General features: G+C 50.2%; 1 protein-coding gene across 1 annotated transcript in view; it reads right to left on the bottom strand.

The window, feature by feature from the left end:
• NRDC (nardilysin convertase) overlaps positions 1–25,645 on the bottom strand; it is a 1,236,039-nt gene that overhangs the window by 422,186 nt on the left and 788,208 nt on the right. Inside the window, exon 25 of the mRNA XM_069642204.1 lies at positions 6,859–6,906. Coding sequence (XP_069498305.1) covers positions 6,859–6,906 — 48 coding nt within the window. The remainder of the gene's footprint in view (positions 1–6,858; positions 6,907–25,645) is intronic.

Genomic DNA, 25,645 nt, shown 5'->3' with positions numbered 1-25,645 from the left:
GCGTAATACACGCAGCCTACACGGTCCTCTGAAGGGGTACGCGACACACGGGGCAAGCACAGTTAGTAAATACGTGCGCGACTCACCATATACCTGGAAAAATAACATGAAAAAGACGCGCGTGTGCGCGTTGGCAACACCCCCGGCAACAGATGAATTGTACGCTGTTAGAGGTAACAGGGAGTACGAACTTGAACCGTTGTGAAGTAATCACGTGTGAACCGACTAGAAGTACAAAATTCACCCACTCGCTCTCCACGAAAAGCACGTACAAGAAAATAGCGTCCTACACGTATCTTTTCAACCGGCCCACACGTACAACGTCACTTACATGTGTACGAGCTAAGGCCCTTTCCTCCAATTACACGAGCTGACACTCGGACATGCAGTTTTTGCACGTGTACAATGAACATGCACCCGTGTTGAGGGAAACGCCCTTGCGCGTCACGTCACAGACACGCTTACGTGCTAAAGGGCCTTTGGTCCAATGAATTTGCGTACGTGCTGTGTCTTCACGTGCTGATTCACTATGTTCCCGTCACAAGGGAAAAACCTGCGTGCGTAACGTCACAGACGCGCTTATGCGCTAAGGGCCTTTCCTCGAATTACATGCGGACGTGCAATTTTTTCACGTGCCAATTCACTCCGTATCAAGCTGGCCACACGACAACACGGAAGACCACGCTCCTGCCCAGAAGGCCGAATTACTGCCCCCAAGAGCCCCGAGCACGCTCCCACCTGCCATCTGCTGCTGCCTGTCTGCCTGCCTGCTGCCCACGTTCCCTGCTATTTGCTGCCTGCACGTCAGCCAGGGGTGCAGTTGCTGTGACCACCCCTGCTGGAACCAAAGACTCCCGACTGGGATACCATCGCTCCACAGTTCAGCCCCACGACCCAGTTGCCCACCCACACCTGCCTCTGGGGTTGCCATGTCGGGCACAACACCATCTGGCACCACTGGCAACCCCCAGCCAGAGAGGCAGAGAGCCACCAGCTTCAGTGCCAGGGAAGAAGGTGTCCTGGTGGAGCAAGTCCTGGGGCAGTATGATGCCCTCTTTGGAAGTTTGCGCGCCGACAATGAAGGACGGACCAGGATCTGGATGGACATCGTGACTGCCATCAACGAGGAGGGGGTGGCAGTCCGTGACATCAAACATGTCTGGAAGCGCTGGGAGGACATCAGGTCCAGGACCCTCGACAAGGCCCAGCGCCTCTTGAAGGCAGCGGATGCCAAGGGGCGCCAGGGACAGCTGTCAGACCACCAAATGAGGGTCCTGGAACGCATACGCCCAGCGCTCCACGTCCAGGTCCTTGAGAGGCAGACCCGTCTGGAGTCGAGCGGTAAGTGTACATGCATACTGATTGGACGCTGTGCGTGTTGTGATGTGCCAGTAGTGTGCAGGTTATACATGTGTTTTTGTAGGGCCATGTATGGATGTGTATGTACAGGGGCGTGAGGCTGACACATGTGAGTCCTCTCATGTGTGAGACACATGGATGGTGTATGTGTTGGTAAGCATGCAGCCCAAATGCAGGTGTGGGAGCACACAAGTTTGCATTGCTGTGTATGTACGTTGGCATGGTTGTGGTGTCACACATGGATGGTGGTTCCAGCTGCATGTATCTGCACTGTGTGCATGTGTGTGTATTTGACAAGTGTGCAACTGTGATGCAACATGGATGCATGTAGCACTGACATGTAGAAGGCTGAATGCCAGATGTGACATGGATGGCGATCTCATCACTGACAGTTGGTGGACATGTACACATGCATGTAAGTGTGTTGGTGTGTGTGCATTCCCCGTGTTTCATGTGACGTCAGGCTCACCTTCGGATGCTGATGCTGTTGTATGTGTATGGATGGTGCTGCCTGGTGCAATTTTGCTGTGGAATTGCTCATGTGTGTGAGTAGAAATGACATGTGTGTTAGGGAGTGTGATGCCATGTCTGAAGTTTGACACTGCCACTCATGTACAACTGTCATGTGTATATCAGTCCATTGTACAGTGCCCTGATGCCTGTGTTCTATCTCTGCCTGTCTGCAGCGTCAACTGATGAAGAGGGCTGAGAGGATGCAGTGGAGCAAAGCGGTAGGGATTGCACCACCAGCCGGAGACGCAGGGCCCGGCTCCCCTGCCAGATTGTCATCTCTTCGGGGAGTGAGGAGTCTGGTGCCGCGTCCCAGGCCGCAGCTGCCGAGGATAGGTCCAAGAGGCGGAGGTTGGAGAGGGACTCCTCGGCAGCAGAAGGGGCAGCTAAGACCCCACAGGGTCCGACGGAGGAAGATGGCATGGAGTCATCCAGGTTGGTGGGGGGTTTGGAGGAGGCCATGGAAGGGACACACACAGGGTCTGGAGGGGGGGATTCCACTGGTGCTAGTGGTGCAGTGCAGCGGCAGGGAGAGGAGGCAGCACAGGCCGCCGCAGAGGTGCCTGTGTGTAATCCTGTCCCTGATCCTGTGACTGCATCATCCGGCACCAGCAGGGATGCCTACATCCAGACCCGTTTTCAGGGAGGGGATGGGCACACAACAACTGGCCTTCCTCCCCCTGCGGACGTGGCTATCCGGGATCGGGTTGAGCCTGTCCTGGCTGGGATAGCGTTGCGTCAACGGGGCATGCGAGGTGACCTGCAGTGTTTTCGTGAAGACACTGCACGTCATCTCGGATGCCTCTTTGACCGCGTTGACCTACTGGGATGGGTCACCAGTGCTGGATTCCTCCGTGTGCTGGACCTTCTTGCGATCCCCTCCTCACCTGAACCCCCTACACGCCAGTCGTCCTCCATGCCATCTTCCCACCCATCACATGGGTACCCTGTGGAGCTGCCTCTGACCCAGCGGCCAGGCTGGTGGAGGAGGACACATCCCTGCCACAGTCGGGATTCGGACGTCAAGCAGGCGTAGCCACCACGACAACTGCACCCCAGCCGTAGAACGACGTGCAGGCAGCAAGAGCCAGGGCGCAGGCACAGGCACAGCAGCAACATGGTGGGAGCAATGATGGCTCAGGGCCTTCAACATCGGAGGGGCAGGCATCAGCCAGAGGGCAGGAGGACCCAGGATTACAAGTGTCTTCCGTGTGGCAGCGGTTGGGCCACGCCATATATGCGGAGCGGCAGCGGACGGAAGAGGCACCGCTCACAAGGGTCAGGGCGGAGAACTCCATGCGGAGGGCACTGAGGCGGGCCAAGTGCCTCGAGGCAATTTGCAGGGAGTTGGAGGTCAACATGTCATCGTCCCTGCGAACCCTCGGGGTCATGGAAGAGGACCGCCTCCAGGACATTGAGCGGGAGTTCAATGATGCCCTGGCCCTGGACATCAAAAACTGAGCCGTTGGACTAGCCCGCTGCCATTGTAAATAGTTAGTGTTAGGTTTCATTTTTGTTTTCATTTTTTTTGGGGCGCCTGGACAATACCCCACATTTTGTATATAGTATTTCATTAGTTTGTGTATTTTTGTAGGTTTCATTTGGACAGTTGGGCTCATGGACCCAGGATTTCATCCTTGTAAATAGTTGGGAGTGTGGATTTGTCGGCATTTTCTTTTTTCATTTTTCCATGGAGCAATGGATTTTACTTTTTCATTTCTGTTTGGATTTGCTTTGTTGGAGGGAGACTGGAGACATTTTTGATTTCATATATTTTGGATTCTGGTTTCTTTTTTTATATTATGTGACATTCTGCATTTTTTTCCTTTATGTCCATTGTTTGGTGTTTAAATTTGTTTCTCCACATTTTTTGTTCAATACATTTTTTCCCGTTCTTCAATGTGCGGTATACTCTCATTGGTTTCATGCATGTCACGATGTGGGTTTTCACATTCACTGGCACCCATTGTGTGTGTGTGACGGACATGTGTTGATGTACATACATGCCATTTGGGTTGTTTCATGTAATGGCCATTTCAATGTGGGGTGTATGTTATGCTTGGTTGGTTATTTGGGCAGGGGTGGCGTGCGGTAGTATTTGGGTGCAGTGTGTTCCCCTGTGTTGTGGTCTACCTGCAGGCCGCGGGGAGGGGTGTGAGGGCACACACTGCCAATTCACTTGGTCACCCCAGAAATTCACGTGCCACGCTCGCACAGGGCCTACCGCGTGTGAAACTCCCCGCGAACCCCAGAAATACAAGTGCCCCGCTCGCACAGGGCCTACCACGTGTGAAACTCCCCGCGAACCCCAGAAATACAATTGCCCCGCTCGCACAGGGCCTACCGCGTGTGAAACTCCCAGCGAACCTCAGTAATACAAGTACCCCGCTCGCGCTAGGCCTATCGCGCGTGAAACTTCCCGCGAATGAGCGGGGAACGTGTATTCTGAGGGGTGCGCGGGGAGTTTTACACGCGATTGCCCTAGCGCGAGCGGGGTACGTGTATTCCGAGGGGTGCGCGGGTAGTTTTACACGCAATTGGCCTAGCGCGAGCAGGGTACGTGTATTCTGAGGGGGGCGTGGGGAGTTTTACACGTGTTTTCGTGGTTGGGGGCTGAGAGGGGGGCTGTATGCTGGTCCACTGGCCTGTGCGCCATGTACTGGATTTGTGCGCTGTTCATGGGGCACGGGGCGGGGTTGGGGGCGTAACTGGCGCTGCGGCAGGGTCGCTGCGCCACAGCTGCTAGGGGATGTTAAAATCCATGAATACGCTGTGCGCCAAAATGGGTTTTGGCGCACGCGGCTGGCGCAGACTGTCGCACGCGCACACTGTGCGCCAGTCGTGTGCGCCACTTGTGCGCTGAATTCTATGAATTACCCCCTAAATCTCTATCCCACTAGAGAAATTCTGGCTAAACGCATTAGAGGTGAAATGACCAACTCAACGTGCAGGCTGTGCAAATTGGAGAATGTTAAAGAGTCTCTGAAACATCTGGTACTGTTTTGTACTGACAGAGTCGAGAACGAGGCTATTGCGCAAATGTATTAATGACAGATGGACGAGGTGCGCTGATCAATGGTGGTTAGCACTTATTCATGGTGAACTATTATCCCTGATTTTAACGTTACTCAATTTTTTAAATGAGATATTTATCAAAATAGAAACACTGCCTCTAGAAGTAAAGGAGGTGGAATCTGTTGGTTTGTAATTTTTTTACTGAAGTTTCACGAACTATACATTCATATTAATTACCTAAAAGGAGCAGAATGTACGATGTATTATGTAATTATGATAACAAATAAAATGTTTTTTCCCTCTTTTTTTCTTGATTTTAATGTTTGTATATTGTATGAGGTTAAGAATGGTTAAAGGTTGCTCACTGAAAACCAATGCCAATAAAACTAATTTTAAAGTAACCGATCAAATCCTTCCTGATAAGCAGAGGGGCAAAACATGGTCCACTTGTTCCTATATTGAGATCTGGTGGAGTCCTTTCTAGCCATTTCAATAATGTTGAAATTGTCATCTGCAAGCTTAAGATGCCCTAATGTTAGTTTCTCAGGACCTAAGCTAGCCTGTGGGCAGAGATTGAGCACTACACCCCCTTGTTCAGATATCAACACCGTCTTGGATGTTTCTAATATCAGAGGATCCTGGTATTTCATCCGAGTCAGTTTGGAGAAGCAAGGTCTGGCGGATCAAAGTAGCGCTATTAGTATCAAGCTGTAATTCTTGGACATGCTCAATTTGCTCAAAACTCTTTGGATTAGTGGAGTTGTTGGAACAGCATAACACTTCATTTCCGACCAGTCAATTTGAAATCTGTCGCCTTTCAAGCTTTGCCTCTGGCTCTCCCTGGAACGCTAACACTTTTGCGAAGACCCCAGACTCTGGTTGCTCCTGTTGAGATTTGGGCACTTCCAAAATATCCGCCAATCACTGAAGCGATTCATGAAAACCACTGGCAGAAGAAGGGAATTCTGCTTGTTCCTCATCTGTATTCTGGGATCTGTTTTCCGTGCTCAGAACAGAAGGTTGTCCAACATCTTGACCCTTGGGAGTTTCCAAAGACACGGGATTGTCAAGTCCTTTATCCATAGGTTGAGGCTCCTTTCCCTGCACTATCGGAGTGCCCATAGGCAAAAGTTGGAGGTGGCTATGAAGCTGGAGGTAGAGTAGGCTGGACTGATGTTGTAGGCTGAGCTGGTACTGCAGGTCGCAGCTTTGAAGTTTTTGGTTGATCTTGAGGCATGACCTCTTCCTTTCTCGCCGCCTTTTTGTGGTACTGAAATTGGTGGTGAAATGGGGATGCACAGGAAAATCTTTTCTGGTGTAGAGCCCTCAAAAAGGAGGTCTCTGTGGACCCTCAAGCCGATTCCTGGTTCTCTATGGGACCTCGAGGGTGACTCCGGGAGGCTTGTTGCCCTCAGCCGTGCTTCTGTATATAGGCGCCCCCCTCAGGGCAAGGCGCGGTCACAGGACACGATGCCCCCTCAGAACAATGTCTGGTCGAGGAGCTTTTCAGCCCCAAGTATGAGGACCTCTCACAGTGCATACTCCATATACATCATGCATGGCATTCTAGGCCTTTCTGTGGTACTGTAGGTATTTACTAACTGGTGGGGAAGGAGGGAGAGCTGCATGACAGAGTACCATTGAGCACAAGAGTCAAGTCAAGCATGCATACAAAATCAACAGGAGCCCATAAAGGGAGGAACACTGCATGAAATGTAGACTATAGATATTAATGCATGCACTGTGACTTCATGGAGGAAACCCAAGAATAGACATCAACCCCTTGTGCAAACTATTGCCATGTCATGCAATATGGCTCACTACGGCCTATGCAACAAATATCACAGAAATTTCAACTTTAACATTATGAAAAATATTCGGGAAGCTCAAGGACACAAGTCTATTAAACTGAGCAGATTACAAAAACTTGGATAATGGAATGTTACAGAATCGACTACAAAAAGTGTAACTTACCACAAGAAGTTCCATCAGTGTGTACTGCCTTAAGCTTCTAGGACCAGACTAAAAGAGAAAATGTACTTTTAATTAGCAAGTCTTTTTTGACATTGTATTCACACAAAGCATTACATCCACTATTCCCAGAAAGTCTAGTAAAGAGGAGTTGCATTTAGTACCATGAATTCTGTAAGACTGCCATCCATCTGTACAATGATGTGGGTAGTGCTACAGCAAACTTAATGCTACAGTTTTGTTCATCTGACCATCTACATGGACTCGGAAGACTGTGTGTTAAGGCAATTTTTGTACAAAACTCTGTTGTGCTAACTGCAAACACTGGCCTTAATGTGGGCTAACACGCCCGACAAGAACGGGAAGCTAAACCACTCTTAAAGGTAAGTAATGTGGACAAAGCGACAGGGCACAAACTCTGGCAGGAGTAGTAAGCTGACACAGGCAATTAGTCCACACACTTGACTCTTGAAAATAGGCCATACTGCTATACTGAAAAATATGTACATTTATTAGGTTATGTTATATGGCATTTGTATAGCGCCCAATGCCATTGGACTGGCTGCAAGCGCTGTGGGGTGTACGTCCTTGGAGGACGTAAGTCAGAAATATGAGAATTGAAAGGGGGATTTTTTTTAGAATGCATGTGTGCATTTAAGCCAGCATGAAGGTAGGTAGGGGTGGTTAAGTCCCTGCTAGCGACGCATGGAGATCTGGCTGGTGGATGGGTGCTGTGATAGACCGTCAGGAGAGTAGGCGACTCAAGGAAACAGATTAGGTGCCCAGCTGGACCGAACTTTTGGTATGGGACTCAGCTGTATTCTAATGGCAGAGGTGATGCGTGTTGAGTAGTGAATTGTTGCAGATGTATGCGGGTGAGTGTCCGTGCCCCAGGTGGGATACGGCTATGTTCCATTGGGTTTGAGTTCTATACATATTAAAGGGTCTCTGTAAGCTTCAAAAGGCAGAGCAGGGAAAGAAAAAACAGCCCACCCTGTTAGATTGCTCTAAGGAAGGCAGGAGGGGATGGGTTAGTGTCAGTATCCAAATGATGGGGATGGCCATAGGCACTCTAATTGCGTTGCAGTAAACAACTGTACTCCTTGCACAATTAGAAACAGATTTTCCTTCGCACCTGTGTCTGCAGACCTTTGCTATATACGCACTACATCAATGATATTTTAAGTTGGTCTTCTGGGGAGCAGGAGCTTGTAAACCTCTACATACGATTTTATGAATTCCACGCAACCATGAACCTCAAACTCTTCTACTCTCCTGAAAATGTACATCTCGACAGCACTAGAACAATAAAATATGGCTAGCTACAGACCACAGTATATTGCAAACCAACCTACCATGCCATTAAGTATAAACTGTTAGGCAGAAACCTGTGCAGTTCCCTTAGGGAACACTGCAAAAGATTTAGGACTACAGGTGTTGGCAGTAAACCCACTTGGTAGCAGTCTGTACCACCCAGATTTACCTGGTAGCTGTGGCTGAGCAGTCAGACTTCCCTACAATAATACAAGCAAACACTGACCAGAGCTTTGGTATCAAAGTTTGTAATTATTTATTTAAAAAACACACGGTTTGAAACACTCCAGCACTCTTGTTGTAAAATATTCTAAACACAGTTACTATTATAATATGTACACCCCTTTTTCCTTATCAGATAAGTCACAGTAAAACACCACTTATTTTCATACAGAGGTGAGCGCTTAACTAGATGGCACTCCAATAAGTTTGTGAGAAAGGGAGGGAAAAGGACAGAATATGGAAAGGTACACCACTCTAAGGTTCAGGAACACTGTTAGCAAGGCAGAAGAGCAAAAGTCACTCATGAGCCAAAGTCCAAAGGCTGGGCCCACTCTTAGAGAGAGCACAGCACAAATGCGCCCATGATCACACAGTTCCTCTAGGCTTAGAAAGTCTTGCAGAGTTCAAAAAGAGTTTAGAGAGTCTTAGGAAAGTTTAGCCAGGGTGTCCCAGGCTAACCCAGGTTCGAAAGCCGGGGGCTAAATCTACCCCGTACAGTCGGTAGCAAGGGAAGCCAGGCGGGACACGGTACCTTAAGTGGGAAGGATCCTCCAGCGGTGGCAGTTGTTCCTGGCAGTGGGTGCAAGTTGCGTCGTCGTCCAGGGGAAGAGAAGATCTCGACTTGGAGGAAAGATGAAGGTCGTTGCACTACCAGGGAAGAAACCATCCGCAGAGTTTTCTGGTTAAAGGTGGTACCTTTGTTTCGCGGTCGTGGTGAAACGTGGTATCCCGGGTGCCGGGGTGCTTGGCACAGGCAAGGTGGCCACGAGGTACGTCGGGAAGGCGAAAAGACGGTGAAACTGGTTATCCCCACCAGTCAAAGGAAGAAGACTCTCTGGCGGGAGATCTCCTCTGTCGTTGGGAAAAGTGGTGAGGGGGTCCAGCAGGGCTCCACCGGTGGTGGTGTCGTGGCAGGTCGGCTCAGCTTCTCCCTTGTCAGATTCTTAGGTCCTGTGGCGACTTCTGAAGTTCCAGTCCCCAAAGCCCTGCTTTTATGCAGAAAACCACCATTCACTCAGCCTAGCTGTCACTCAAACATGCTAAGTGGTGAGCCAGCCGGCTCACCACTTGGGCCAATCAGGACGGAGTGCGACTTCAGTTGCCTAGGCAACTCAGTCCAGGGTGCCTAAGTCCCCCCCAACCCCTCCCAAGTACCCCAGACAGAGTGGCACCACTTTGGAGGGATTCTGTGGAGAAGCCCGCCAAAAAGTGGAACAAAGGGCTCGACTTGGGTTGGAGTCACAGAAGAGAACACAAACGCCATTTTAGAATCAAGTTTTGGAAAAAAATACCAACCGGAGAATTAATATTAATTAAATAAACCAGCGGTATGTTCGAGGCTACCGTAAATAATTAAATAAAGATAGTAGCCTAAAACAATGGGAAATCCCATAGTAAAATATTTGCGGTTGAATATAAAAAGTAGTATCCACTGCCACCAGCCAAAACTCGATCAGGTTGGACGGAGACGTGTCCCCTCGACTAACAGACCCTGGGGCAATTGAATTGCCCCAGCCAGTACGTCCACAATATGACGGTTTGTACTGGTTCTGTTCAGAATTTAAGACTAGTAAAGTCAATGGTGACTTTACTTGCCCTGGGAGACAGTAGTCAGTCCCAGGGTATGGCGTCTATACTGGGGGGTCACTATGACACCCCTGTTCCACTGCACTGAGGGTGCTGTGTAACACACATCACAAAAACACATAAAGCCCTATGGAGTAAAAGACCCCATAGCCCATTAAACACATCTAGATTCAAAGAAACACACTCAAATCATGCCTAAGAGTGAGGGTAAAAGAGTCCCACTCTTGGCAGGAGAAAAAAATAAACCCCAAAAATACAGCAAAGCTGCTGGGGGACTCACTAGGTTAGGAAATTCAACCTAAACAGAGAATTCTCCCTAACAAACAAATTCAGATCAATATTTTATTTATGTCACAAATATAGGTTTCTATCAGGTGAAATAAGTACTTAAACATTTACTTTACTGTGTATTATGTTCTAAAACCAATCGCTGCACCCCTCTGTCTATATTTGAGCTAACCATCTAAGATAGGGACGTCACATAAAATAACAGAGAAAGAGGAACAAGGGGACCAGACAACCTAATCAACCAGTAACATCCACTATGAGCCTGCACAATTAAGCACTGTGTCCTAAAGAAACAACCCATCCATGTTATATATGATAGGGCTTAGACAAGTGGGGTCAGGGCCCAACGCATAGTTAAGGGATGTAAAATAGTTCTAAAGGCCAGTAAGGCCAACACTGATAGTGCATTAATTCAGGTACCCTGAGGTATAGTAATAGAATAGAAATGGACATATAATTCATAGGGGGTGGAAAACAACTACACAGAGCAAAAGGCCCAAAAAGAAAAACATTTTGGGAACCCTACCAACACAATTTACTCCAATTAAAAATGTACACTAGTGTAGCAAGCATGTAGGAGAAGTGCAGTCTTAAAAGTACATAGAAATAACTGATTATTACTAAAAAATCCAGTCTCTGGCACAGAACTCCCTGAACCCCTTTTGTTTACAGAAACAATTTCCAGGGGCAGGTAAGTACCCCAAAAGTGGTAGGTATGGATGTTTTCGGTCCCAGACAATAGGACAGAGTAGTTGGACCCTTAGACCCGCCTCCTCTTCCTCACCTCAGATTCTGTAAGGTTTGTGAGGTTTTTACCGTGTAGGCGTGGAAGGAGGGCGCATGTGAATCTATGAAAGATACCAATGCCCTGCATTTGATCTTTCATAGATTCACATGCTGTGACTAGACTACGTAGCCGTGTGTAGAATCGGAGGCTGTAAAAGGTAAAAAGCAAGAGCACCAAGGGGCGCAGACCAGCATGGCTGTGCACGTGGCGAGCACCGTCCTCCACCGTCCCTCCATGGTGGCCCGAGAGCAAGCGAACAGCTAATTTTGCAACTTTTGTAATGGCGTGCCATTCAGGAACAGTATGTGTAGTACAGATGATACGGCAATGGACTGCCCCAACCAAAACTGGGCCATCGCTGTGTGTCACAGCCCTGACACAGGGACTCAGAGGGAGATTCCCAAGCACAGTATGGCTCTGGGTCTTATCCGGGCCCTGATCGGGTCTTGGAGTACCAGGAGACTGCTGCCGCGCAAGGAGGATCATGCTCCCCGCATTGATGTATAGGAGCGGGCAGAGAGCTACTGAGTGGTGACAGACCGGCCTAGTGGAAGGCTGGTGAGTTAGCACGCGCCCGTCTCCTATGCATTTTCGGCCCGGGGCCTCTGGTGGTGAGTGATGTGCTCCGCCCTGGTCATGGAGTGGGCAGTCTTCAGATCCGAGTGCTGCATAATTGCAACATGAGCATAGCTCTCAACCTTTCATGGCCCTTTGATTCCTATGGGCGTGTAGAGAGCTTGGTGGGTGAGAGAGCTGCCTCAGTGGCGGATGACACCCGCCAAAAGCGTGTGAGTTGAGAGGTATGAGTGAGACCCAAGATTTGCAGGGGGAGCGGAGGGTAGCCCGGGCCCTGGCCCCCAGTGTGACCAGAGGTGGGGGTGTGCACTGTGTTCTTTATGATTTGGACAGCAACTGCGCATCGAGGCCTGGTGCCCTGTTAGTCACCTACCCCACCCAGTGCTGTCATTGTGGTTACACGCATTGGTGGGGGGCTACTAGGTTACCCCACATATAAGTGGTGCATGGTGTGGGGGATGCAGTTGGATCCGTGGCTGGCCCTTGATCGTATTGAGCGCCCGCTGGAATGGGACCAGTGCAAACATTAGCCCACAGCTGCAGAGAAAGGGAACTGACCTGTGAATGTTCTCCCACTCACTGATGGGCTTCGTGGGGCCTGTTGTGCATCTGGTGGGGCCGTTGTGCATCTGGTGTTAACGACCTGCTCGGTTGGACCTTTCGGACGGATGAGTGGCGGCACCCGACTGGGAGCGACTGGTGGTGTTTCCTGGCAGAGTTCAACGCTGGCAGCCAAAGTTAAGGAAGGGATTGGCTCTTTGCAGCAGTTTCGATGGCCAGCAACAATGGAAGGAGAAGACACTGACAGGCCGTCGCAGTCGTTGGCGGGTGGTTACACTTAGGCAACATCCACCAGGGAGGATTAAAGACATTCTGCATGAGATTCAGGCGCTGCGAGGGAAACTGCAAGTATTGGTTTCTGACCTCAGAGGCAAGGTTGAGGTGTTGTAGAACAAATTTTAGGGTATTGAGAATAACCAGTGCAGTCATGTTGAAATGAAGATTGAGGGGAGGTTGTCAGTTAAAATGGATGACCTCGAAAATAGAGTATGCAGGAACAATCTTTGTGTTGTTGGCCTCTGGGAACGGAATGGGTGGGGGGGGGGGAATCTGCCAGTGATGTGGTGACAATGATTAAGGCCCTGGTGAACGCCTTGTTCTCCGATGCAGGTGGAATGGAGGTCGATATTGAACGTGCGCACCGTTGAGGCATGGTCAGGGGCAGAGCACGAGGTCTGTGGTGGTGAAGTTCCTGAGTTACACAGTAGGTTGCAGCCCCTGGAAAAGGCGAAACGTCTACACAATGTTTAGTAAGACGGCGACAGCATACAAATTTATCAGGATCATTCGAATTTCACCCTGGCTAGGCAGAGGGACTGCCAACCTCTTACAGCTTGGGACTGCCAACCTCTTACAGCCTGGCTATCTAACAGAAGTATACGGTACAGATGAACATTTCTGTTTGCCCTGGTATTCGAGATCAAAAAAGTGGACTATCGTATAACCAAAGGTTCAGAAACAGGTCCTTTGAAATCTTTCAGAGGGCGAAAATAGTGGAGAAGGGGGTCTGGTGGAAGCCTCAGGACCAGATGGGTTCAAGGATGCTTTGAAGGGTTTGGTGCAACATAAAAAAGTACCCAGGGGCCGAAAATATCAGGGCTCAATACTCCTTCACCTGTGAAGTGCAGCAATGGGGTCTTTCCTTGGATGGCCAGCTTTTGATGGGCATCTCAGGGGTTGGGATTATGCAGGGTGGTAGGGACGAGATGTTTCAGGGTTTTGGAAGGTGGGGGTAGGTTACGGGCCAAGGGAAGGATTGTGGGAATGAGATTTAATGACCGTTCATGCTACTGTCCGTGTAAACAGAGGTGGTGGACAATATGGCAATGGTAGGTGGTAATAAGGGATGACGGCTGGATTGCCTGTTGGCAGGGACCCTGAAGCCTGAATGTAAAGGGCTTAAAATCCTTGACCAAGCGCTTGTTGGTCGCAAGGGAGTTTCGGAGATCCGGGTTAGATGTGATGTTGCAGGAGACAAGGTTGTTTAGAGGCGCTGAGAGGCGTATCACTTTTGGGCAGATTCGGGGAACATTTTGGGCATCTGGGGACGTGAAGAAAAGGGCCACGGGGGTGGGGAGGGCGGAATTCTACTTCACAAGAGGTTAAACTTGGATGATGTGTGGAGGGAGCAGAACGGGAGAGGTTTGATGGTATAGGCCATGAGAGGGGGTGCCTGGATGTCCCTCGCAACACTATATTGCCCTAATGTGGAGGAGACCATGTCCCAATTAGGGAAGTTAAGGGATTATCATATTGGGTGCAGACTTCAATATGTGGGCTGGCCCGTAGTTGGATAGGAGAACCATGGGGTTGGAGGGCGACCAGGCGACGGAAGCAGGGTTCTCTGTGAATGCCTGGACATATATGGATTATAAGAGGTTTGGAGACGGCTCCATCCAAGTGATCAGTGGTTTACGTGCTACCCACCCCCGGGCACCTATACGCGTATAGATTCCATCCGCCAGGGTAAGAAAATGATGTGCAGAGTTGAACTTGTGATCACATGCCCATTGGCTGGTCTGACCATAATATGGTCCACATGGGAATTTCTCTTGTGGAATTGCAGTGTAGGGGCTCGCTTTGGAGATGCAATGACTCCCATGTGGAGATACCAGACATGGTATCAAAAGTTAGATACAGACGCAAGAGATCCAGTTGGACAACCTCTATTTAAAGCTTCAGGATGGGAGTAACGCCCAACTTGCCCTAACTCTAAGAGGGGACTTCCCTCAACTAATACCAACAATGTGCTGGAATGTTCAAACTAAATAAGTGTTCCAAAATCATATAGCAATGTCTTTCAGGAGCTTCTCCCACAGCTCCCTTCCCCATGTTCCAGACACTTAGGGAGTAAAGTTCCACAAGGTCTTTAGATTCACTTCAAGTAAATGTCACAGTAGGAACAAGTTACTTACCTGTAACTGTTGTTCTCCAGCATGGGTCTGGCATGGATTCACATGCTCATGAATATTCCCCGTCGTCAGGCTGGGAATCTTCGGTAAAGAAAAAATTAGTATCAGTTTCGTTTCTGATCTGTCTTTCGTAGTAGTAACTAATCACTGGTCTCTGGGTCATACTGCCCCCAGCCAATGACTGCCCTATCCCTAAGCCCCTCCCCCAGCAGCCATCTTCAGATTTGGTATCACGCAAAGTGCCAGTATGACCAAGTGAAGAGCCGCAGAGGGGAAGGAGGGAGGGTTCGCATGTGAATCCATGCCAGACCCATGCTGGAGAACAGTTACAGGTAAGTAACTTGTTCCTTCTCCAGCATGGGGTCTGGCATGGATTCACATGCTCATGAATACAAAAATACATAGCAGTACACACATGCACAACCACGGGAAGTGGCAAAAGGCTCAACATTAAGTATTACATAAACTCAACATTAAGCAACTCTTACCTCCTCACCAGGCCCACCTTCAGGCGAATAGGTTGCGCAGCACTGCTTGGCAGACTCTGGACTCCTCCCTGGAATCCCGGTCAACGCATTAGAATCTCGTAAAGGTGTGCGTCGACCTCCACGTAGCAGCCCTGCAGATGCCCAGCAGGGGCACACCAGACAAGAACGCCGTAGTAGCAGCGATCGCTCTGGTTGAATGGGCTCTCGGACGGCCGGGCAACGGTCAGTTGGCCAACTGATGAGTGCATGATACAGCTGGAGAGCCATCTGGAAATGGAAGCCTTCGAGAGAGAGCCTTCCCTTGGTTCACAGGTCCAAAGTTCACAAACAGCTGTGATGTCTTCCGAAAACTTTTTGTCCGGTCCACGTAGAACTTAAGCGCTCTAGCTACATCCAGCGAGTGCAAAGTCCTCTCGGCCAGCGACAAAAAGAAAACTGGCGACACCAAGGGCTCGTTAAGATGGAAGTCCGACGGCACCTTGGGCATGAAAGAGGGGTGCGTCCTCAGCACCACCCTCGTATCGTGAAAAAAGTCAAGTATGGAGGCTTGCAGGATAGGGCATGAATCTCTCCCACACGTCGTGCGTAGGTGATGGCCACAAGAACAGTCTTCCACGACAGGAACTTCAACGGAGCCGAATGCAAAGGCTCGAATGGCGGCCCCATGAGCCTGGTCAGCTCCACGTTGAGTTCCCACGCCGGGACTGGAGCCTTCACCGGCGGGAACGATCGGAACAGTCCCTTCATCAGTCGATGAGACCACAAGGACGGCCACCCTGCAGTGCTGGTGTATCGCGAGATCGCTGCCAGATGTATCTTGATGGAAGCGTGAGCTAGTCCAGCTTTGGCCAGCGACAGTAGGTATGGTAGCACTTGAGGTGCCGTAATCCGTAGAGGGTTGATCTTCTGTGCACGGCACCAGATAGAGAACCTCTTCCACTTATGTCCGTAGCACTTGAGAGTTGAGTACGCCCTGGCCCTTGCAAGAACCTCTCTGCAGTCAGCCGGGTTATCGTACCCTCCAAACTCTAGTGCTGCAGGAGCCAGGCCTGCAAGTTCAGCAACTCCGGGTCGTGATGAAGAATGGCGTCTCCCTCTCTAGGTCTGGAGAGAAGATCTGCGTCCGTCGGCAGCTTGACTGGTGGGGACGCTGAGAGGTCGAGAAGGTCCAGGAACCAGATCTGTCTCGGCCACGCCGGTGCGACGAGGATCATTCTGCACTGGGACCTCTTGAGCTGGCTGATGAGTCGAAGTAGCAGCAGCGGCAACGGAGGAAACTTATACAGGAACAGGACGTCCCAGGGGAACGAGAAAGCATCACCCATACTCCTCGGCTGGGGAAACCTGCTGGCAAACCTCTGGCACTTGGAGTTCGTCGCCGTGGCGAACAGGTCGATCTGGGGTTTGCCCCATCGTTGGAAGAGCCGATCCATTTGACCCTGGCGTAGTTCCCACTCGTGGCACAAGCGCAGCTTCCTGCTGAGTGAGTCGGCGATGATGTTTTTTATTCCTGCCAGATGGAAGGGAACCAGAAACATCCCCTGGGCGACGTCCCAGTGCTACAGATCCTGGGCCTCCTTGGATAGGGCTGGGGATCTGGTGCCTCCCTGCTTCCGGATGTAGAACATCGTGGTGGTGTTGTCGGTGAATATCCTCACGACCTTGCCCTTGAGGGACGGGAGGAAAGACTTGCGCGCCCAGAACACGGCGCGGAGCTCCAAGATGTTGATGTGGAGGGAACTCTCTTCCGGGAGCCAAAGGCCTCTTGCGCGGAGATCTCCGGTGTGCACACCCCATCCCTGCGGGGAGGCGTCCGTCGTCACAGTTTCCTGATGTTCCGTGGTCTGGAAGTCCGTGCCCGCTGTGAGGTGTGTACAGGTGCCCCACCACTGAATCGCCCAACAGAAAACCTCGTTGAGCGGGATCTTGTCTTCAAAGCTGCCCGCCGCTTGCATCCAGCGGGCGTCGAGGAACTCCTATAGAGGACGCATCCATAGCCTGCACAGGCGCACTAGGTAGATGCACGAGGACATCATTCCGAGGAGGGACTTGATGGATCTCACCCTGGCCACGGCCGTGGCTAGCATGCGCTGCACCTTGCCTAAGATGGCCTTCGTCCTTTCCTCCGACGGAGACGCCACTCGTTCCACTGCATCGAGCTTCGCTCCCAGAAACAGTGCCACCTGCGACGGAACCAAATGGGATTTCGGGTAGTTGGAGAAACCCAGCTCCGTGAGTAAGCGGACGGTCTTCGCCGTGTGCTCGACGGCGAGTTCTCTTGTCCTTGCATGGCTGAGCCAGTCGTCCAGGTAGGAGGTAGACGTGGATCCCCTGCAGGCACAGCCGCGCCGCCACTGGTGCTAGGCACATGGTGAACACCCTGGGTGCCAACTTCAATCCGAATGGCAGAGCTCTGAATTGGTAGTGGCGTCCTTGGACTACGAATCTGAGGAACTTTCGGTGTCCTTTTAGGATGGGGAAGTGGAAGTAAGCATCCTCCAAGTCCAACGACGATAGGATGTCGCCCTCCTCCAGCTGTCCCAGCACGTGCTGGAGAGTGACCATCCTGAACTTCTGTGCCTTGATGCATTTGTTCAACCGACGTAGGTCCAGGATGGGGCGCCAAACGCCTTTCTTCTTTCTGATGAGGAAGTATCTTGAGCATACTACGAAGCCCCAGAGCCTCTTGGGGACGAGCTCGATGGCACCTTTCTTGAGCATCGCCTTTACCTCCAACAGCAGTTGAGGGACGTGATTTTCCTTCCTGGCCACAGGAGGAATGCGGGGACACTTCTTTTGGAATTCGAGAGTATGCACGTGGGCCAGGGCATCCAGCACCCAACGGTCGGTGGAGATGGACTCCCACAAGCTGACGAACTACGCCAGCCGGCCTCCCACCGGGGTGCTTCGGTGGGGGCCCGACGCTACGGCCGGTTCAATCTTGCTTGGAGGCGGCCTTGCCGCCTTGGCGACGACGCCGAGATCCTCCTTGCTTGCCGCAACCTCTGTAAGCTTCCTGGGATGAGGAGCGTGCCGCCTGGCGGTACGTAGAGGAGCCACCGCCTGATCCCTTGGAGGCCCCCTGTCTGCCTCTGGCGCTCCGAAAGGGCCGTCGCTGCTGAAGGACTCCCAGGGCTTGGGCCGTCTGTGTCGGCCTTGATGACCTGCAGCGACTCATCCACTGTTTTCCCAAACAGGTTGTTGCCGTCGAACGGCATGTCCAAAACCCTTGTCTGCACTTGTCGCCTTGAGCCAGCCTCGTCGTCGTTTAAGGCAAACACTGTTGCCTAACTGGCGAAACCCGGTGTCGGCAATGTCCATTGCCACCGTTATGGCATGATCCGATGCCACCTCACCTTCCTGCAGAATCTCCAGGGCCTCTGCCCTCTTGTCCTCTGGTAGGAAGTCCAGTAGGGGGACTATCTTGTACCATAGCTCCCTGTCGTAACGGGCCACAATCGCTAAGGCGTTGGCCGCCTTAATTGTCGTCGACGCCGACATGACCTGTCGCCCCATGGCATCCAATTTCTTACCCTCGCCGTCAGGAGGGGAAGTAGAGGTTGAGGCTGTCGCCCCCACCGCCACCTTCTTGGCCACCGCTGAGACAACCGAATCCGGCATAGGTTGAGCCCTGAGGCACAAAGTGGTGGCGTCGGGGACCCGGTACTTCTTCTCGTACCTGTCCCTCTTGGCAGGAGTTGTGGACAGGTTCTTCAGGATCGCAAGTCCCTCGTCCCAGATATCGTCGAGAAACGGTACCACGAGGACCGTCTTTCTCTTGGCCTCTCGCCGTTGATAGAGGAAACCCTCCTCCTTCTGTTCCTCGGGACAGAGCTGGAAGAGCACGGATGCCCTGGCGATCATGGCGTGAAAGGAGCCAATTTCGTGGGGCGGGGAAGCCCGAGGGAGTGGTGATAGAAGGTCCGTCCCGTCGTCACCATCCGTCCCCGTCGTCGTATCCGTCCCCGTGTCATCCCTGGGGACCGGTGAGGGGGGGGGGATGAGGGTTCCACAGGTCGTGGGGGCATGAAGGGCGGGGAGGGGAGAACTCTCCTCTGCTTGTTCGGAGGGCTTCCCGACGGGCCCGGATCTGGATCGTCCGCCGGGGTTCGTGGTAATCTCATCCTTATCTCTGTGCATAAGGTTTGGATTGCCATCAGAATGGCCGCCGAGTTGTCCTGAGGCTCGGGCAATGGCTGCAACCACCTCTTCGGGATCCCTCCCGTGGGATTGTACCTTCTCGAACCTCTCGTTGAGGTTCTTCCCGGTTTCCACCAGCTCCTCCTCAGAGGCTGAATTTGTGTCCGTGATGGCCACCGGCCCCCTCCTCTTTTTCCACCGGGTTCTTCACGGGGGTTTTGTCGATGGACTGGAAAGAGGATACCCTCTGCGGTGGCAGGGAAACTCTGGGCCCCAAGATCGCCTCCACTGGTGTAGCCTCCCCAGGCTTCGTATCAAAGGCATCAGAGAGGTAAAAGAGAATCAGGTCTCCCACCTCTGTGCGGTCCTGAAGCAGGGCAATATCGTCCATGAGTGCCACCATCACAGATTCAGTCCCCATCCCTGGGTGGAATGCGGATTGAGAAGGGTGAAGGGCATTGGCCTCCAGAAAGACAGATAATTGAGGCGTCACAATTGATTCCATTTATTTCATTAATACTGGGAGAAGAGAGATGGGGCGATAATTCACCGCAGCTGCAGGGTCAAGATTAGGTTTTTTTTAACAAAGAAGAAATGGTTGCATGTTTAAGAGGGGCAGGAATATGCCCAGTGGTAAAAGAATATTCAAGTGCTGCAGTGAAAAGAGCAATAGCATTGTTAGAGGCCTCTTGAAGCACAGCAAGCGGGATGGGATCCAAAGGAGAGGCAGAGCAGAGTTTATTGAGAGCAGATAGGACCAAGCTATCTGTTACTGCATTAAAAAAAGAAGGAATTGGGCTGGATTTGCGCCATAAGCCATGGGGGGTGGGAGGGTTGTTAGGGAGAATTCTCTGTAAAGGCTAATTTCCCAAACCTAATGAGTCCCGCAGCAGCTTTGCTGGATTTCTGGGGTTTATTTTTTTCTCCTGCTAAGAGCATGACTTTTTCTCCCACTCTTGGGCATGATTTGAGAATGTCCTTTGATAATGTATAATTGTAATGTGTTTTATGGGCTATGGGATCCTTTTACTCCATAGGGCTTCATATGCTTTTGGTAAGTGTGTTACACAGCACCCTCAGTGCAGTAACACAGGGGTGCCATAGTGACCCCCAAACAGACTCCATACCCTGGGACTGACTACTGTCTCCCAGGTCATGTAAAGTCACCATTAACTTTACTAGTCTTAAATTGTGAACAGAACCAGTACAAACAATCATATTGTGGAAGTACTGGTAGGGGTAATTAGATTGCCCCTGGGTCTATTTTTCGAGGGGGCACTGTTCAGTCCCCCCTCGTCGAGTTTCTGGCTGGTGGCAGTGGTTACCACACAAAATATTCCATCGGAATATTTCCTATGGGATTTTCCCATTCATTTTAAACGCACCACTTTTTTTGGTACAATGTTAAAGATACCGCCGGGTTATTTATTTAATATTTATTCCCCGGTTGGGTCTTTTTGCCAGGACTCTGTTTTAAAATGGCGTTTGTGTTCGCCTCTGTAACTCCAAGTCAAGCCCTTTGTTCCACTTTTGGCGGGCCTCTGCACAGAAGCCTCCAAAAGTGGTGCCACTCTGTCTGGGTCTACAGGATGTGTGTGAGAGGGGAATAGGCACCCTGGACTGAGTTGCCTCGGCAACTGAATTCGCACTCTTGTGTGATTGGCCCAGTGATGAGCCGCCCGGCTCACCACTTAGCATGTTTGAGTGACAGCTAGGACTGATGAATGGGGGTTTTCTGCATAAAAGCAGGGCTTTCGGGACTGGAACTTCAGAAGTTGCCACAGGACCTAAAGAATCCGAAGAGGGAGAAGCTGAGCCGACCTGCAATGACGACACCACCGGTGGAGCCCTGATGAACCGACTCACCACTTCCCAACAACAGAAAAGATCTTGTTCCTGGAGAGTCTTCTTCCTTTGAACTGGTGGGGTTAACCAGTTCGCCCTCTTTTCGCCTTCCTGGATCGTCTCGTGGTGGAATCGCCCATGCCAAGCACCCCGGCGGCCGGATAGCCACGCTTCACCACTACCACGAATAAAAGGGTAGTACCTTTTAACCGGGAAACTCCGCGGCTGGTTTCTTCCCTGGCAGTGCAACGACCTCCAGCTTTCCTCCACGTTGAGATCTTCTCTTCCCCTGGATGAAGCACCGACTTGCACCCGCTGCCAGGAACAACTGCCCCCACTGGGGCTTTCTCACCATTTCGGGTACTGTGTCCCGCCTGGTCTCCCTTGCAACAGACTGTTCAAGGTGTCCCGTAAATCCTTGACGCTCTATCCTGGGGTGACCTGGGACCTGTTAACTAACTTTTCTGAACTGATCCAACTCCTTTGTGAACTATCTGCAAGGACTTTTAAAGTGTACTTTAACTGTGTGATCTTGGGCACATTCCGCCTTGCTCTCTCTGAGAGTGGGCCTGGCCTATGACCTTTTTGCTCTACAGTAGACTCTGCCTTTCTTGACTTGCTGTGGTTCTTTTAAAAGTGTTGGTATTGTGTGCTTTCCTAATTCTGCCTTTTCCCTCCCTTTTTAAATAATTATTGGCGTGCCATCTTGGTTAAGCGCTCACCTCTGTATTGATAATAAGTGGTGTTCTTTTCCTAAAACTTGTCGAATAATTAATAAGGGAGGTGTATATATTTCTAGTGACCGTGTTTGAACTTACTTGACATATTAGTGCCCGTGTATTTTTACAAGTGTGTTTTTAAATAAATAATGATATACTTGTATACCCAAGCTCTGGTCAGTGTTTGTTTGTGCTACTGTATTTTTGTACCTAATGTGTATACTCTATATACTGCCTAACTCATCTTGAGAGAAGTCTGACTGCTCAGCCACAGTTACCAGGTAAATCTGGGTGGTACAGACTGCTACCAATTGGGGTTACTGACAACACCTGTAGTCTTAAACTTTTTGCAGTGGTCCCTAAGGGAACTGCACAGGTTTCTGCCTAACAGGGAGGGAAGGGGATCAGGCAGTGTTGGTCTCCCTACAATGATCAATTGTCGGATATTAAGGATCTTGTCCCTAAAAAAGAAGGCAATATGGTCACAGTGGGCCTGAGTTGAAAGAGTTGCAGGGGGAGCTTTAGCAGGGGTAGTCAATTCCCTAGTTCACGAAACAGCTGAGAATAAGCTTGGGCTGTATGCCAATGATGTGCTCTAGCATATATGGAACCCACACACATCTGTCCCTGCTGCAATGAGGGTGATATGTCAATACAGAGAGTTTTCAGAGTTCAAGGTGAACAGGTCCAGATAGATTCTGTTTCTGTTCGATGAGGAGGATGCAGGGATACTCAATCCGTTAGGGATGGAGGTGAGGCTGGAGACGCATCAGTATCTTGGGGATGTCATCTCCTGCAGGCTTAGTGACCAATATGAGGCCAACTATCCACCTTTCTTGAAGATAAACTGTTAGCCCTGGTTGCGCTTTAAACCATTAAGGAGTTTCACTCTAGGTTGGCCAGTTCTAATGTGTTTCAACTTTGACCTTTGCTAGAGAACAAAACATCACTTTGGGACTCACATCGGAAACACTACTCAAACCTAAATCCACATTTCAACCCATATTATCTCCAGACAATGTAATTGACACCTTTTTCAAAGTTACTTAGCAAGATCTTAGATACTCCGATCTAAGAGGCAACAAAACCAAACAAAGACATAATTTAACATACAAGGAGCGTAAAGCACTGAAAGAACTGCAGAGCAGAAAAATACAGAAGAAACAATCAAAATCCCTGACAAAGGATGAAACATAGTGCTGTTAAACACCTCATATTACGAGAAAATGGCTATGACACATTTGAACGACAAAGCATGTTACGAAAATCTGAAAGCAGATCCATTACCAAAATTACAGGAAGATTGGAAACCAATGAGCCAGTGCTGGAGGGACCAATATCTCATCACAGATGAATAATATCACTATCTCAATTCACAATTTCCAATTACCTCTACTATATACTTTGTGCCAAAAATCCATAAACCATATTCCCATCTTCCAAGCAGCCATCCAATAATCAACAGCATCGGATCATTTACAGAGCACATTTCGGAATATATAGATCATCAACTTCAGCCTCTAACATTATCTCTTTTCCCCTATGTACGCAACACCAAACACATTATCCAGCAATTTGAAAATCTGTTTTGGAAACCAAAATGTATGTTAGTCACAATGGACATCCCCTCACTTTACACCAGTATTTTACATGAAAAAGGTCTGCATACCACAAACTATTTTCTCAGGTCCAGATAAATATCCTACAATATGATATTAGAAATGTTACAGTTCACTCTGCAAAACAACATCTTCACCTTTAACAAACAGCTTTACAGACAAATTCAAGGGACCGCCATAGGTGCCAAGTTCGCCCCATCGTATGCCAACTTGTAGATGGGGCACTACAAGCTTGAGCACGTATGGCGGCACCCATCATGTACGGAACACAACAATATCATTTTCTGGGCAAGATACATAGATGACATACTCATATGGAATGGCAGTCAGGATAAACTGGACCAATACCTGCCATATTTTAACACCAATACCAACAATCTCACTTTGACGATGCAGAACAGTAAAACAATAATCAACTTTTTGGACCTCTATCTATATATACAAAACAACAGTATTATGACCACCCTTTATGTTAAACCAACAGCAGTTAACAGCACATTGTATGCCACAAGCAACCATCAGTCACACGTCATCAACAATATCCCGTTCGGGGAAATGCTAAGAATTAAGAGAAATTGCTCAACACAAGAAGATTTTGAAAAGCATGCAGACCGAATGAAAAATAACTTCATTGAGAGAGGGTACAGCAAATCTTTGGTAAACAAAAGCTATCGTAAGACATCTACCAGGACAAGAGTGCAACTTCTTAAAGATAAAAAAACTCTTACAGCAGCCTCGCATTTTCCAAAAACCAGATTCATCACCACATACAGCTCAGACAGTTACATCATTAAGAATATCTTATCTAAAAACAGGAACATTTTACAGATTGATCAAGATTTACAAGATACTCTGGGCGAACATCCGACTATTACATTTAGAAAAGCACCATGTCTGAAAGACAAACTGAGTCCTTCACATTTCCAAGCAGTAACGCACAAACCAGAACCGGGGCACCTCTGGCAAATTCTCCTCAAAAGGCGTCGAGGGCGCCGATGGAATTAGCGTAGACGGCGACCGAGGCGCTGATGACTTCGACAACTGCTTCAAGGACGGAGTCCCGAGAGTGTCCTTCGACGGCCACGGCACCGATGGCGTCAACGACTTCTTCGGACCCGGAGCCTCAAGAGAGTCCCTCGACGGACAAGGCGCCGATGGCGTCGATGCCTTCTTAGAAGGCCTCACAGGTTCCAACGGTCTCGAGGGCGTCAAGGACCGGGACCTGGACCTGGCACGGCTATGGCGATCAACCTTGTCGATCGGGACCTCGACATCTCCCGATGATCGCGCCGACTGCCCGAGCCCGAAGGCGTGCGAGTGGTGGCTGTAGCGCGTTCCTTGCCGGCTTCTCTCAAAGGCGCGGACAGAACGGTGCTCTGGGTTTCGACAATCGCCATCATCTGCTGGCTGAATGTGTCCCATTCGGCCGGCGATGAAGACTTGGTGGGACAAGTCACCCGCCGTCTGGCGGACTCCACCGACGCGGACTGGGACGGCGACCGGTGACGGCGCTTCCGAGAATGCCTAGAAGAGGCAGAGGAATGGCGGGACCCACTCCGAGACAGAGACCCCCCTGGATTTACGCTGACGCAGAGTAGCCCCTCGAGTCGTTGGTCGAAAGCCCAGCAGATTTCGACTTACGGGTTTTAGAAACCCTACCTACCGATAATTTCTTCTTCCACTGCCGCAAGGCCTTCGATGTCAGGGACTGGCAGTCATCGCCAGTCATCGGTGGCGTGGCTTTCGCCGCGGCACCAGGGCCAGACGTCGTGCGGGTCCGTGATGGACATTTTGGAACCACAGTCCCGACACTTTTTAAAGCCCGACTTCGGGGCAGAAGAAGATTAAGACATTTTCGCAATGCAAGTAAAAGAACCGAGCGTGCGGAGATCCCGAAGCGAACACGTTCGCGGAACAAACGGAACTGAGGCTACGGGCGCCGTGCGTCCCATATATAACATCCGGTGACGTCTACCCTCGAGGGACAGCGTATCAACGTCATCGACGCAGGACGCCTACGCCGAAAAAATGTCCGAAGCAGCACACCTGTGGTCATTACGTTCATAGATGTGGAATACGTCAGAGGACGCAATCCCTTCGAAATAACTATATGTGCAGATGCGTGATGATTTGGAAGGATTTCGGGTGGAAGCTGTGTAAATTCCAGTAGATGCCTGTAGGTTATGGCCTCCAATACCCATTTGTCCGATGTTACGGGTTTCCAGTTTTGGAT

Source organism: Ambystoma mexicanum, chromosome 1q, assembly GCF_040938575.1.
Source record: "Ambystoma mexicanum isolate Mex_15411 chromosome 1q, UKY_AmexF1_1, whole genome shotgun sequence".
Lineage (NCBI taxonomy): Eukaryota > Metazoa > Chordata > Amphibia > Caudata > Ambystomatidae > Ambystoma > Ambystoma mexicanum.
This window is presented reverse-complemented; position numbering and strand designations above follow the sequence as displayed.